General features: G+C 44.3%; 1 protein-coding gene across 1 annotated transcript; it reads right to left on the bottom strand.

Moving 5' to 3' along the window:
- Positions 1–105: 105 nt before the first annotated feature.
- Positions 106–13,619, bottom strand: f10 (coagulation factor X). The gene is made up of 9 exons (XM_004565628.5): positions 13,475–13,619; positions 5,566–5,726; positions 5,342–5,366; positions 5,053–5,166; positions 3,964–4,095; positions 3,523–3,812; positions 3,112–3,229; positions 2,412–2,599; positions 106–1,508 (listed from the first exon to the last, which is right to left on the bottom strand). The coding sequence occupies exons 1-9, from the start codon at positions 13,533–13,535 to the stop codon at positions 1,086–1,088; spliced, it is 1,512 nt and encodes a 503-aa protein (XP_004565685.1). The 5' UTR covers positions 13,536–13,619; the 3' UTR covers positions 106–1,085.
- Between the last annotated feature and the right edge of the window lie 1,951 nt (positions 13,620–15,570).

Below are 15,570 nucleotides of genomic sequence, written 5' to 3'. Positions count from 1 at the left end.
TGGAGTTCATTTATAACTGGCCTGAAATAAAGATGTCAGTCTGGTCCCAGGTTATTTTACTGGTGTGCATTTTTGTGTACATATAAACATCCAGTCCTCATAAAATTATTTGTTTTTTGACATTTTATTCACATGATTCTCTAAAGAGTTAAAAGACCACGCAGTTTCCCGTAAACGCTCTGTTCTTGAAGTGGACTCTGGCCTTTCCTTTAAAAACAAGCAAAACAAGCAGAAGGTCTCCATGTTTGTTTGTTTGAGGTAAACAAGGATAGATTTCATCACTGACATTTTTACATAACATTGAGTTTATCCAGATCAAGTAATAAGATGGTTCTTTAAAACCATTGTGCCACAAATTTTACATTTTCTTGAGCAAAAACACAATTTTGTAAAACAACTTTTTTCCAAACTGTCACTGGAGATTCTTCCACCTTTTGAATTACTATTATAAATACAAGCTATACTTATCATTAAATGACATCAGGCTTCAACATGTTCTTATAGTTTGCTTTTATTTGCTTCATGTTCAGTTTAAAAGCTTGTTTCTATCAGTGACTCATGAAGCATACATGGAACAAAACATTGAATTGCTGAGATTATGAAATGCATTCTGTTTAAAAAAAATGTAATTATACTAAAAAAAAATGTATTCAATCAAATTTCAGAGGATGTATCCTGTTTGAGATAGTATACATCTTTGATGGAAACAATCTCATGAGAAAGACTTACAGAAGAATCAGTGAACCAACCAGAACACGAAACATCTAAAGTGGAAATTAAGACCAAAATCAGAGCCCAGAGGAAATGATGGACTTGAATTGTTCAGAAATATGATGTCAGATGATTGCCCTGGAAAAATAAACATTAATACAAAATTAATGTTACATAAAATAAAATTAAAAATATAAAGGACCAAGAGTAGTACCCTGAGGAACCCCCAAATAATTACTGACTCTAATTCTGTTCGTCACAGGTAGGATTTGCAGCTCTTTGCAGCACTAGGATGAATAGGTTTCTCTGACTGTTCATTAGTGATTACATGAGTGGTGCAAAGTCTGGCCGATCTCTGCTCAGTGACAGATGTTTTACAGATAAAGCCTTGTTATTTGGGCATGGTTCCTCTTCATCCTGCTGCCGGTCTTGTTTTTTTGGATCAGCGTCTTCATACCATCACGGATCCATTGAATGTACTTGGACACCTGGGTGTAAACACCATACTTGCCCTTGCGTGCACAGCCTTCACCCCAGCTCACGACGCCAGTGACAAAGTAGGTGTCACGGTAACGTGTGACATGAGGCCCGCCACTGTCACCTTGGCAGGCATCCTTGGCTATTGTGTCATAACCAGCACAAAACATACGCTGCGAGATACGTAAAGGAGTGGATTCGATGCAGGTTCGACGGTCCACATAAGGTACAGATAGGCGCTGCAAGATGCTGGATGGCTCCCGACCCTCGCCGAGACGTCCAAAACCGCTAACCATGCCATCCGGCTGCTGCATCAGGACCTGACAATAGAGGTAATCCATGTATGATTGTCATATAAACGTCACATAATCAAACAAATTTGGTAAATTCCTTTTTGGTTGTTTTTTCTTTTCTTTATGTTTCTTTCTTTCTTTTTTCTTTCTTTTAAAAAAAAATATGAACTAAAGATTAAGGCTGCATACACAAATGTTTTGCTCAACCAAACCTTTTTATAAGCTTCTCTGTTCAAGTATAAAATCTAGTTGTTTATCAATCGTCTGAAGTAATAGGAAAAAGTTTATTAAGCAAGATAAAACTTTTTGCTTTTACTAATTGCACCGTCACCTCAAAATTAGATTTTCCATTACATTTTGCATTATTGACATCAGGGGATTCTCAGAATTTTAGTGAGAAACAAAATAAAACTCATGTGGCACCAGCAGCAGTATCTGCATCCTCTTTGGCCTCATATGAGAAATCTATTATTAATCTAGGTGTGATGGATTCTCTAAAGCTCAATTCTCATGTGAACAGAGTGGTAAAACCCTGTTTTTTCCAGTTCTAGCTGTGGTTAAAAATTAAGCCTCCTTTGTCCAAACGTAACTTTGCTTTTATAACACCTTGTCTTAATCACCCAGGACTCGTTGCTCACCTACAGCTGATGCAAAATGCTGCAGCTCGCTTTTTATCTGCTGCAAGCAACATTATGTCAGTCCAATTTCACCTTCAGTTCACGGACTTCCAGTTCATTTACAAATCCAAGTCTCTTAATGATTGCACCCCCATTTTATCTATATCAGCTGCTACATCCATCTGTCCCACCTTGTTGTCTACGTCTCTATGCTCTCTTTTATGTTTGGTGTTACAACACTTTGGTCAGGCCTGTTATGTATAAATAAAAGTGATATGTAATGGTATAGTATGATATGATTTTAAAAATTCACCTTTTCAGCAAATTCTTGCTCAGGAATGCAGGCTGGCACAATGAACCTGCTGAATTTGATGGGTGTGGTTAATTTGATGAGTGCAATGTCATTGTGGTAGGTGTCTGCCTTGTACCCTCTGTGGGTGAGGATCGTGTCCACAATATGGTCAGCTTCAGTGCCCTCATTTACCAACCTGTCAAATTCACCTGAGTGCAGAGAAAAAGCAAAGATGTTCAGCGATGTTTTAATGAAAAATCATAGTAATTAAATTTTTTTACAGCATACAAAGCGCTTTGAAAACAGAACACTGTTAATCACGTCCCGATAAGGGACATGGCCTAAAACCTGTGCGTAACCAACAAAAAGTTCTAAACTGCACTATTTCTACCAACTTAAAAAATGCACATAATAACCTCAGCATTGGTAATGTTCTATATTAAAAAATTGTAAGTGATCATTTTTTTTTTTTTTACAGAAGTTGACAAAAGGGTATATCTGTACCATATCTCATACTTTGAAAAAAATACCCACATTAAAATCTGTTATAAAATTTATCATATTAAATATACAATTGAAAAATATGTCATATGGACCATAAAGTTAAGTTAAAGATCATAAATTAGATTTATTACTTCTTAATAGGCATAAAGACATTATTACCTTAATGTGATGAACTAGAATTATATACGCAGGTTTACAATTGGTTCATCAAACCTACCGAGCCTCACGTTGAAGTAACGTGACTGGTTCATGCAGTGGGCAGCAGTCAGGATGATGTATTGATTGAGTATTGTTCCTCCACAAAACCCAATATTATCTTCATTCACAAGGAGAGCCTATGAGGACAAAAACAGCCACCCACCCCCCCAAAAATGAAAAAAACATTTGAATTGACGATATAAAACCTGTGCAGAGGTCTAAGACATGTGAAAATGAAGTTTAATGCTATGAACTCTTAGGTGTCAGCTGAGTATTGATAATGCCTTCTAGATGTTTACCCTGAGGGAATCATGTGATCGATTGAAGGTGAAAGTATGGGTTAGGGTTACTTTTTACTGAAACAGAAACTGTATCTGGCAGGTAAGTTCTTAAATTATAATCCCAAAACGTTTTGTGAAAGAGTCTCTACCTGCCATGGGCATTGTCCTGGTGGACAGTCCTCCCCGTTGACAATACGAGTCATTTTCGCCATTTCAGACTGAATCATCTTTTCCAAATTAGGATAATGTGCCACGTTTTGGCTTTTGTTCTCAGACACTGAGGACATTGGACCAGCATCCTGGACATAAGGCTGTGTTGTTAAGTTGATGTTGCCGGTGCTGTTAAACTTAGTTATGTTCCCCTCTGTTATGTTTTTCCTCTCATACCAGAAAACAGTCCGAACGGCTTTGCTGCTGATGGCACCACATTTGTACGTTTCTGAAAGAGTTTGTATGGTAATGAGAGGTTGAGTTTTGGGACCAGAAGATTTCAACATTATGGTTTCCAAAGTCTGATCTGTGATCTAGGTGCTCTTTTACTGTTCTGCCATCTGAGTAAAAGACTATTCACATTCTTAAGCCTCTCTCACCGTTGGAGTGGCAGGATTTGTCATCTGATGCCAGGAAGTATCCATCAGCACAGAAGCAATGAATTCTTCTCTGTATCACATCGCAGAAATGTTCACAACCACCATTTTTGTCCTCACAGAGCTGAAGAATAACTGCAAAGACACAGACACAGTTAAGATAGATGGTGCCACTGTTAAAAAAACAAAGTAGGTTTCTGAAAAAACTTTTACATCGTCACAGATGTGCATGGTTTACAATTTGGAATGGTTGAGATTATGCTTAACATCTGAACAATTGCCAAACTGCCAGTATCCTGGTTATATTCATATCTATCCCTTCATACAGAATGTTCATCTACCCAAAGTCTGTGATCCTATGTAAGGGTAGGAACATAGAATGACCATGAAATCGAGAGTTTGGCTTTTATGATCTTCACCAAAATAGAAAAGTATGGCATCCGCATCACTGTTGACGCTGCCTAAATCTGTGTCAGTTTCTCACTCCCCTCACTTGTGAACAAGAAGATACTTGAAATCCTCCACTTAGGGCAGTAACTTATCCCATACCCAGAGTGGGTGTTCCTCCCTTTTTCAGCACCTCCTTTCATCAGCCAGAACACAGAAAAGTTGTTATGGATGGGTCCACAATAACAATGACCCAAAACATGCTGACAATGCAGAAAGTGGCCACAGGAACCCTGCGTCCATGAAACAGCTCATGTTGTAACAGGGTCTTTGGTTCCTTTTCTTCTGCAGATTTTTACTATTGTTTACCATCCTACCTCAAGAAAGGTCAGGCTATCCCAGGAAAACTAGCGAGAGGAGGCTCAGCCAGCCATGTTTTTGTCCCCACTGCTATCTATACTGAAGTAATATAACCTCCAGAAAGGTTAGAAAACTCCTTCTGAAATGAGCAGTTTTCCCTTTTTGTGGCAATAGTTTTTTTCAGATAAGATACTGAAAATGGATGGGAGCTTTCAAACATTAGCAAAACTTGACCAAAACTTAACCATTACTAACCTTACAGTATATCTACAAGATTGTATTATTGACCAGAATAAGTTAATATGTTTTTCTGAAAGGCAGTAAGTGAAATTTGAAGTTCTTCACCAATTTCACAGTTGAAGCCCTTGTACCCTTCTTGGCAGTAGCAAGCGTAGCTGCCAATTCCATCTTTGCATTGGCCGCCATTAACACAGGGTGATGATATACATGCATCTCCATCTGTGGGACATGAACAGCAGATTGAAGCAAGTGTTTGACTGTAGTGGTCAAAGTACAAGGTTACATTTTAGCAGCTGTCCTCTTTCAGTTGGTAATTGTACATATATTCTAATGTCCTTTCAGGGTATTATTTGTAAAGTTTCAGCATTTCTAAGATTTTAATACAAAAACTTACCAATATACTTGGCCCAGAATTCATCCTGAAAAAACACAAAAGAAAATTAAATTGCTCAAAAGATCTAAAAGCCAGATTTTCCATCACTAAATAATAGTTAATAATGGAAAATACCATAATTTAGACATATGATTCCTAATATTTACAATAATCTTTTCTAATATTTCCTAAAATTTTGTAATGTTTGAGTGCAAATTTAAATGTATTAAAATAAAGGTTAATACAGTTTTTTCTTTGTCTTCAAATATCTCTCGCGCCTCTTCCCAGCTACAGCGCTCCTCCACACATTCTCTTTCCATGTTGCCTTTTTTCCACTCCTCAAAAATGCTGTTAGCTCGTATCCTTCGATTCAGCACTTGATTGGCCACTTGGCTGTCTAAGAAGACTGAGAAAAAAAATGTAAAACATTAAATTAAACATCGGTATTTAATTTAATGATTTCGTTTTAGTGCATTTTGAAAAAGTCATGAAGCAACACTTGAAGTGCCAGAAACACTTCTTCTAATGTCCACTTGAGGCTGGCTCCTAAAGTGAATGAGTCCCCATAGACACCCATGTTAAAATGTCCATCTTTACAGTTAAAATAACATATTTACAGTCTGATACAAATAACTCCTTTCTATAGCTAATTTTGCCCTTCATAACAGCTGCACACTTCCTTAAGTTTAACATGTTAACATAAAAAAAGACACTGACAGTCTGTTGCAGGGCAAACACAGAGAGACAGACAACCATTCGCACTCACATTCATGTCTATGGGCAGCCCGCCCCTTCTGGAATATTCTTAATGTAATTACCCAACACAGTGGTTCCCAACCTCTTTTTGTTCGGCCCCCCTTTGTTTTACAAAAAAAATGTTCGCGCCCCCCCCTCGCACGCGCACACACAAGCATGCACAAACACATCCTCCAACCACACACACACCCATACTTTGCTCCATTGCGGTTTATTTCACAGCTCAAACATTTAGTAAACAATTAAGCAAATACAAGTAATCTGCAATAAATTGCAGGTAGTAATAAAATAAACTACTCTCTTTTACGCTATGTCCGCAGCTGCACGAGTATTTTTGAAAACGCAGTTGTTTCGTCAACGGCGTTTCAAATCACCGAAAACTGAGATTTTTTTAAAACTCCTTGGAATACAGAGTTCGTTGCAACGTCAAAGGTATGTGCCTTTTTTCACGTCATCCTGTGCGCCACGTTATTGTTTACATGGGATGAATTGCAGAATGACAGATAGAGACAAAATACTGTTAATCTGACTAGGTCTGACCTAACAGATAATATGACTTGCTGTGTCTTAATGGTTCTTATACCATTTCCATTGTCTATTTTCTACGGATTATCTATAGCTGAAGCTATATAGCTATCTATCTAAATAGCTGAAACTCTGGAAACTCTGGAGCACAAAGGCATTCATAGGCATTCATGTACTGTTTCCCAGTAGAACACACCCAGAACACCTCACCCTCAGCTGACTCCTTCTGATGTGGAGGATTACCATCTGTAATTTGAGACCTGCCAAATGACTGAATTTCTTACCCTATGGCTAAGGCTGAGCACAGCCACTCTTTGGAGAAAACTAATTTCTGCAACTGTATTCTGTTGGCCATTACCCAGTGCTAGTGGCCATAGATGAGGTTGGGAAGTAGGCTGCTGGTAAATTGCTCTCTCTCACTGATGGACCAGTGTGGTGCAGGGTCAATGTCTCCTCCCCTCACATGTGACACTCCAACCTTTCATTGCAGAGGACTATGGCTTCAGATGTGGAAGTGCTGATTCTCATACTGTCACGGTTCTGGGTCCGTTGGACCCAGCAATTGAGTTTATTATGTTTTGGTTTACTTTTGCATCATGGATTATTCTTTGTTTCTCTGGTACTTTGTGTTTCAGTTATCTTGGTGTTTTGGATTGTTTTCTCATTCTCTTGTTGTGATGATGTTTATTATTAGAGTTTCATGTTTCTGTTTATCCATGTTTTAGGAATTGTGGTTTTGTGGAGGTAAGCATCAACGACACAGAGCTCTCAGTTCTCACTCCTTCTTTATTCGCCTCCAACATCAACTGCGCATATCGCGCCACAAAACACAGGAACACACTTCCTATACACTGGGTGTGAGTGGAGCCCTCTAGTGGTCCACCACACATGCCCCCCCGAACACCCAGCAGAACTAGTCCAGGACCCGGGGCTTAAGCAAACGGCCGGAACGGCTGAACTGGGGGGGTGGGGAACTGACAGAGGGCAACCCAGCCCGGGAGCGAGGCTGGCACTGGCGGTCAGAAAAACCTGCAGACGACTCGGACTCCGTTGATTTTGGGTCGCTCCTGGGGAAAAAAACAGAATCCATCAGCCCGGTGGCAGGTGGGCGGCCGCGGCGAGGGGCCTGGGCCGGGACCACCTGATCCTCTTGCAAAACGTGCAAGCTTAAGTCTGTCAACAGAGACAACTTCCTGCCGACCGCCAAAGTCCAAAATGAAATGTTTGTTGCCTGGTTTAAGAACCCTGTATGGCCCGTCATATGGTGGACGCAGCGGAGTCCTATGGGCATCGTGCCCGACGAAAACGAAACGAGCAGAGTCCAATGAACTCGGAACAAAAGTGTCAGGCAGGCAGTGGTGCACAGGACCAGGAACAGGAAATGAGTCTCTTGGGGGGTGAAAAGGCAACAAAGAGGTATCGAAACATGGGGGGGGGGGGGGGCTCTCAGGTAAGAATTCCCCGGGGACCCGGAGAGGCTGGCCGAGGACCAGTTCAGCTGGGGAAGCCCCGAGTTCTTCTTTAACGCAATCCCAGCAAAACCCAGCAAAACCCACGGAAGATGGTCGACCCAGTCGCCACTTGTTAAGGAAGCACGGAGCGCGGCCTTAAGTGACCGGTGAAACCGTTCGCACATCCCATTAGCTTGAGGGTGGTATGCTGTGGTGCGGTGGACCTTGACTCCCAGGCTGTCAGCCATAGCAGACCAAAGCTCGGAAACAAACTGGGGGCCCCTGTCCGAGGTAATGTCAGCAGGGGGGCCGAAACGTGAAACCCACGTTGACAAAAATGCCCTGGCCACCGTCGCCGCTGCCGTGGACGCCAGGGGTACCACCTCCGGCCACCTGGTTGTGCGGTCCACCACAGTCAAAAGGTGCGTGAAACCCTGTAACTGCGGCAAGGGACCAACCAGGTCCACATGAACGTGATCGAAACGCCTACCCGGGACACGGAAAGGTTCGAGGGGTGCCTGTGTGTGCCGGTGGATTTTTGAGCGTTGGCATGGGACACAAACCGCCGCCCATCCTTTCACCGTCTTGCGAAGGCCCGGCCAAACAAACCTGGCGCTGACCAGCTTGACCGAGGCCCGGACGCCGGGATGAGAGAGGGCATGCACCGAGTCAAAACCACGACGACGCCACGAAAGGGGAACCACCGGGCGGGGGCGGCCGACATACCGATGCCGACATACACCGGAGAAACCAACATGTGTGAGAGACAGTCAGCGACGTGATTGGACTTACCAGCCACATGCTGAATGTCTGTGGTAAACTCAGAAATGGCCGCCAACTGGCGCTGCTGGCGTGCGCTTCATGGGTCAGAGACCTTGGACATCGCAAACGTCAAAGGTTTGTGGTCAACGTACGCAGTAAAGTTGCGACCCTCGAGGAAAAAACGAAAATGTCGTGTCGCGAGGTGCAGGGCCAGCAACTCCCTGTCAAAAACACTGTACTTGCGTTCAGCATCCCGGAGCGTTCGACTGAAAAAGACAAGCGGTTGCCAGAGACCTGAAACCCGCTGTTCCAACACCCCACCCACTGCCACGTCAGAGGCGTCGGTGGTCAACGCGATTTCCGCCGACGGAAGCGGGTGGGCCAGCAGGGCGGCGTCAGCCAGCGCAGACTTGGCTGCGGAAAACGCACGGACGCGTTCTGGCAGCCAGTCAACCGGATCTTTGGCTGTTTTACCTTTTAAGGCAGCATAGAGTGGCTGTAGCAGGTGGGCAGCTCTGGGGAGAAAGCGGTTGTAAAAATTTATCATCCCCAAGAACTCCTGCAACGCTTTAACCGACGTGGGACGCGGGAAAGCCGAAACAGCCTGGACTCTGTCGGGCAACGGAACCACACCTTCAGCGGAAATGTGGTGCCCGAGGAAATCCAGAACAGGCAACCCAAACTGGCACTTGGAAGGGTTGATGATCAGGCCGTGCGCTGCCAAACGCTGGAAAACCTGGCGCAGATGGGACTTGTGCTGGCTCGCTGAGCAGCTGGCCACCAATATATCGTCCAGATAAACAAAAACAAACAGCAGCCCACGCAATACGGAGTCCATCAGCCGCTGAAACGTCTGGGCGGCACCTTTCAGGCCAAACGGCATGCGCAAAAACTCGAACAAGCCGAACGGGAACCTGGTGATACCCCCGCACCAAGTCAATTTTAGAAAAAATCGACGTTCCGGCGAGAATGGCAAAAAAATCCTGAATGTGGGGGATGGGATAACGGTCATTCTCCGTGGCATTATTTAAACGGCGGAACTCTCCGCATGGCCGCCAACGACCGTCCGATTTGGGCACCATGTGAAGCGGAGAGGCCCATGCACTGTTCGAACGCTGTACAATGCCAAGGCGCTCCATGGCTGCAAACTCTTCCCGAGCGACGGACAGTTTCGCGGGGTTGAGGCGGCGCGCGTGCGAACACCGGGGGCCTGACCGTGGGAATATAATGCTCAACCCCATGCTTCGTTACCGTGCTAGAGAAATTAGGGACAGACAGCGATGGGAACTCTAAAAGCAAACGCTGAAAAGCATCCCTGGAGGTCACTACATTAGCCCGAATCAGGGGCTCAGCGGCCCGAGTAAAACAGGGTAGCGAAGAAAACGAGAGAGCATCGATTAAACGCCTGTTAGCAACATCGACAAGTAGTCCATGAGCACACAGGAAATCAGCACCCCAAATAGGTACAGAGCTAGCGGCAACAACAAAGTTCCACTGGAAATCCCGGCCATGAAGACAAACAGTCACCAACCTTTCCCCAAACATTTTGATGGGAGAGCCATTAGCTGCAATGAGCTGCAGCCCACAGTTCGCTGCTAGTCCGTCGGCAGCGGTAGGGGGAAGGAGGCTCTTCTGGGAGCCGGAGTCCACGAGAAAACGTCTCCCGGAGCGCGAGTCCTCTATGAAGAGCAGCCTTTCTGTATTGCCAGCGGTCGCGGCTGCTACGGCGCGCTGGCGGGTCCATTTCCCTGGGCCCTGAAAGCGCAAGGCGGCAGGCAGCGACGCGCTCTGTCGCCAAAACGCTGATGGTAGAAACAGATGCTCTTTCCGCGGTGCCGGCGTGTAGCAATCCCTGCCGTCAGCAAGGGGGCGGATGCTCCGGGGGAGGCAGGTGGAGGCGTGGAAGGTGCCGCTGGCGTGTCCGTAGCCAGGGCGTGAACGTCGAAAGTGCGGCCAGCCAGGAGAATGCGATCCGCTTCTTCAGCCAGGGAGCGATAATCCTTCGCAGGCAGAAGCGGAGAGTTCGTGAGGACAGCTCTCACGGCGGCCGGTAGTTGGCGGAGGAAGAGGTGCACGAAGAGGAAACCACTGTCATCCGGCCCGAGCAACGATAGCATGTTCTCCATGAGCTCGAGCGCGGTAACACCACCCAAGCCTGACAGGTTGAGGAGCTTTTCGGCTCGTTCGGCGTCGGAGAGGGCATAGCGCCGAAGAAGCAGGTCTTTGAGGGCGGCGTATTTCCCTTGGGCGGGTGGGTCCCGGAGGAGCGCCATCGCGCGACGGGTGGCCAGCGGGTCGAGCGAGGCCACCACATGGTGATACTTCGTGTCGTCAGCCGAGATGCCGCAAAGGGCGAACTGAGCCTCCACGTGTACAAACCATGACGGGGGGTCATGGAGCCAAAAGTCCGGCAGTTTCAGCGCCACAGCGAACGTAGCTGCAACAGGAGGCGGAGGTCCGGCGGCCGCTGATGCATCCATAGCGGAGTCTGCGTTATCTACGGCCCGTTGCATGCTCGAGTCAGGGGTCACCAATGTGGAGGTAAGCATCAACGACACAGAGCTCTCAGTTCTCACTCCTTCTTTATTTGTCTCCAACATCAACTGTGCATATCGCGCCACAAAACACAGGAACACACTTCCTATACACTGGGTGTGAGTGGAGCCCTCTAGTGGTCCACCACAGTTTCATGTATTTTCGGTCCGTGTCTTTTAGTAGTGTTTCATGTTTCCTGTTTTATTGTGAAAGTCTTTGTCTTAGGTTAGTGTGTGCAGCTTTGTTTCCCCCTGTCTCGTTAGCCCTGATCTCTCCCAGCTGTGTCTCCCTCCTGTTGCCCATTCCCTCATTACTACCCTGTGTACATAAGCCCTGTGTTTTCCCATGCTCTGTGTCGTTTTGTACCCTCAGACCCTGCCTGTGTGTTCCAGTTAGTGTTTTCATGTTTGATTTCTGTTTTGTTGGTGCCAGCAATAAAGCTGTGGTTTTCAGTTATATTTCCGTCTCAGAGTCCTGCACTTGGATCCACATCTCCACCTCCCCGCACACAGAGCCCTGACACATACCCGCTGCTTCACAATCAACTGAAAACCACCTGATGAAGCCAACATAGGCTGCAAAAGCAGAGATGAGATTCTAAGACCAACAAAATGGAAGTTTACCGCCACCCGACTAAACCCACAAATTCTTTCCATTAAAACTACAAATATAATCATTGACAAAGGGTTTGCCTGGCAGAGTCCTACATGCGACGGGAATGAGTTTAAAGAGGCATTTTGGACTAAACTGCTGCAATGGTTATGCAGGGAACTGCTTTGTACCTCCTGTTGACAAACACACATTCACCAGCTGGGCTCACGTCCTCATTTTAGGTTTGACAGCGTTTTAGTAGATAAAGGTGAACTGCCTGGATGTGAATTGTGCTGTAGTTTGGGGAAGGCCTCGAAAGGGAATGGCAGCAGCTCCTAGCAGATCCCATCTTTCAAACCATCTGTCTTCTCTGTCCAAAATGTGAACATTGGCATCCTCAAATGAGCGACCTTTGTCTTTTAGATGCAGATGGACCGCTAAGTGAACAAAGCCATCTATGTCCACTGTGAAAGACCATCTTTGAACAGAGGTGGTGGCTTACGACACCAACTGTCTGCCATTTATAATCCAGTCTTGAGATCCCTTCCCAGACGCCTTAACGCCCACTCACAGCCTGGGTAATCTGACCTCAGGAAATCACATCATAGGGTGGGGCCAGGTTTCCCAATGAGCTCACCTGAAATCTTGGCTGATTGTGACCCACACCCGTTTTCACACCTTGGCTCGTGTGATTAGGATCATTAGGAGGTCCATTGTCCCTCTTGGGGGACACTGCGAAAGGGCTTAAATCTGGGATTCTCCACCATTTGACCCTAGAACTGAAGAAGCTTCTTCAGGATGAGAGGCGAAACGTCTTGTAGCAACTTAAAGAAGTCCAGACACTTTTCTTTCCAGGCTCCTTAGACCATAATACCAAAAAGTCAAAACTTTAAAAGTGAACTTCAATCCATTTATGTGATAGAAGCTATATTTATCTTTTATATACAGCTAGTCTTCAAAACCCTAAAGACCAGATAAACACATATCTTAAATGTGGTGTAAAGAAGCAGTAAAATGGTACAAATATGGTAATTAACCATACTAGCATAACAACAAACTAGCATAACAGCTAAAATGCTTGTGCTGCAGCAAAATGTCCAGAAACCAATAAGTGATGTCATAGTGGCTATGTGCAGGTTCCGTATAGGCATCTTCTTACCCTTTCTTTTTTGTTTTTGCTTTATTTAGTATTTTCACAAATAAATCAGAAGTTTTTATATTGTTATTTATACAATTATTGTTCAAAAGTCCATTTTCAATGATAAAGAAAATTATGATGATTTAGTAGAGTATTTCCCGTGTGGCATGCATGCTGCTGTCATGCTGACATCACACACAACACACCAAACACACGGGGTGGGGTCACGTGTCACCTGCCATCTGTCAATCACCCTCACCCACAACACCCCCTCTAAAAAACCCAATGCATTCAACATAGTGGTATTTCTTTCTCTCTCAGCTTAAACACCATATTCTTCCCCACTTCTATGATGTGTCATTGTTAAAAGCTAAACATACAGTTTTATAAACATACCATGAGCAGCAGCCAGATGAAAGAACAGGAGTCCCAGGGACAGACGTATACACCAGAACATGGTCCTAGATGTTTATGAGATCAGCCTGGAAAACCCTCTGTGTTGAGTGGAGTAATGGAGTCTGAATGTAGAGATAAGATAGCCGAGAGGAGGGGAGGTGTAGAGGGTAACGACCTCTATGGAGAGGGAGGGGGACGGAGTGTTTAAACTGACTGATTGGGCTAGTTGGGTTTTAACTGAGTCATCAAAACTTCAAGGGAGAACTGCAAGTCCCAGATAGCACTGCTGAAAGTAAAATCCTCCAATCATGGAGGTTGCCCCTCTGGCAACCACGCCAAAGAATGTTTAGTATGACTTCCAGCATGAAATTTATCATGACACAGCCAATCAGATTTTAAAGAGCTCCTGTTATGCTTATGCCCAGTTTTGTATGTTTTTTTATGGGACTAGATAATACATAATGGATAACACAAAGCTATCATTATCCTCACTACATGTGCGCTTTCCTCTAATTGGCTAACTACTGGAAGCAAATAGATGGGCAGGAAGGAGTCATTGTCAGCTGCATAGTCTGTAGTAAGTGGAGTTGCTGTGCCTATAATAAATAAACATATAAGGAGCACCAAAGTTTCACATGTGAGTACTTTATAATTTAGTGCTTTGGTTTGTGGCTTGATCTCCAAACTGTATGTCAACACATCCTTAGCAAGATACTTAACCCCAGTTGGCCCCAGATCCATCAGACCCCATCCATCAGAGTGTGAATGCATGAATTTCAGTCCTTAGGCATAGTAAAAAGCAATTGTGTGAATGTAGCAGTAACAAAGTGCTTTGAGTACTCAAATTGAGCAAAAAAAAAAAAAGTACCAGTCAAGTCAAGCACCAACATGGTTGAAAAAGACTTTGCTGTGAACAGGATCAGGCCAGGTCAAAGGTTTTAGTCTGTTGAACCTTAACCGTCTGTGAAGGTTCTCATTCATCCAGGTCATCATAGTCTAAGGAGCTTGCAAAGAAAAGTGTCTGGACTTCTTTAAGTTGCTTGAAGACATTTCACCTCTCATCCTGAAGAAGCTTCTCGGATGAGAGGTGAGATGTCTTCAAGCAACTTAAAGTCCAGACACTTTTCTTTGCAAGCTCCTTAGACTTGAACCTTAACCCTTGCTGTACTGACCGTCATGGATATATGAAATACAGAAAAAGGCAATGGCATCATCAGAACAGCTGCTCGGGTGGTGCTGTCTACATCCAAAGGTCTTCCAAAATCCAGTATTAAAAAGTTGAAGCTTTTTTGACAACATAAAAGACTGGATCAGTGCACGTCATAGAGGACACAACAGGAGGTCTCATAAAGACCCAGCTTTAAGACTATATCCACATCTGTACACCAACACCAAAATGCTGTTTCTTTGGAGTAAGCCAAAAAAATTTTGGAGTATTGTGTGGACTCCTGTCCCAATGGGTGAAGTGGTTGTTTATCTATTGCAAAATGAGACAGTCAAGCTGCACGTGCTGCTTTTCATGAAACACAGAAAGGAGAGAAGACAAGAGAACCAACAGATTGTCAGAGATAAAAACAAGAGAAGCTGGTGAACTGTGAGCTGTCATGCTAATCATTATACTCTGGAAGTAAAGTAGTATCTGTTGCAGCTGTTGAGCTCTGTTCCCCTACTATGTGTAGTTACATTTCTGGTAAGAGCAAGTATAAGCAACTACGTGAGGTGTAAAACTATGTTGTAGATTTAACCAAGGATTTATAAAACATAAGGGGATTCATAGGGAAGCAAGTTGTCAGCCACAAGGTAGCCATGCTGGTAAATCCTTCATTCAGAAAGTCACGAAACTAGAGACCAATACCATAAACTCAACAGGAAAGTGCACACTGAGCTCAGAAGATAAGTGATCCGCAGGCTCGTGTTCTTGTGTTCTTATAGACTTCCATACTGTCAGAACCTGAGGGGTTGTTTACTGCTGGTCATTAGAAAAAATGCAGGTTTATTTTGTCGTAATCATCAACAGTCTGGATCATTAAATTCCTTGCAGTCAACAGGGAACACTGAATAGTATGAAAGACAAAATTTTAATAAAAGGCACAAAA

This window comes from Maylandia zebra, linkage group LG23 (assembly GCF_041146795.1).
Source record: "Maylandia zebra isolate NMK-2024a linkage group LG23, Mzebra_GT3a, whole genome shotgun sequence".
Lineage (NCBI taxonomy): Eukaryota > Metazoa > Chordata > Actinopteri > Cichliformes > Cichlidae > Maylandia > Maylandia zebra.
This window is presented reverse-complemented; position numbering and strand designations above follow the sequence as displayed.

Bases quoted from the DNA above. Each gene is read 5' to 3' on its own strand.
- f10 (XM_004565628.5), bottom strand. From the start codon at position 13,535: ATGTTCTGGTGTATACGTCTGTCCCTGGGACTCCTGTTCTTTCATCTG. The intron at 5,167-5,341 runs GTAAGTTTTTGT...CATGTCCCACAG, and splicing joins ATTCTGGGCCAAGTATATTG to ATGGAGATGCATGTATATCA. The intron at 4,096-5,052 runs GTGAAGAACTTC...GTGTCTTTGCAG, and splicing joins GGGCTTCAACTGTGAAATTG to TTATTCTTCAGCTCTGTGAG.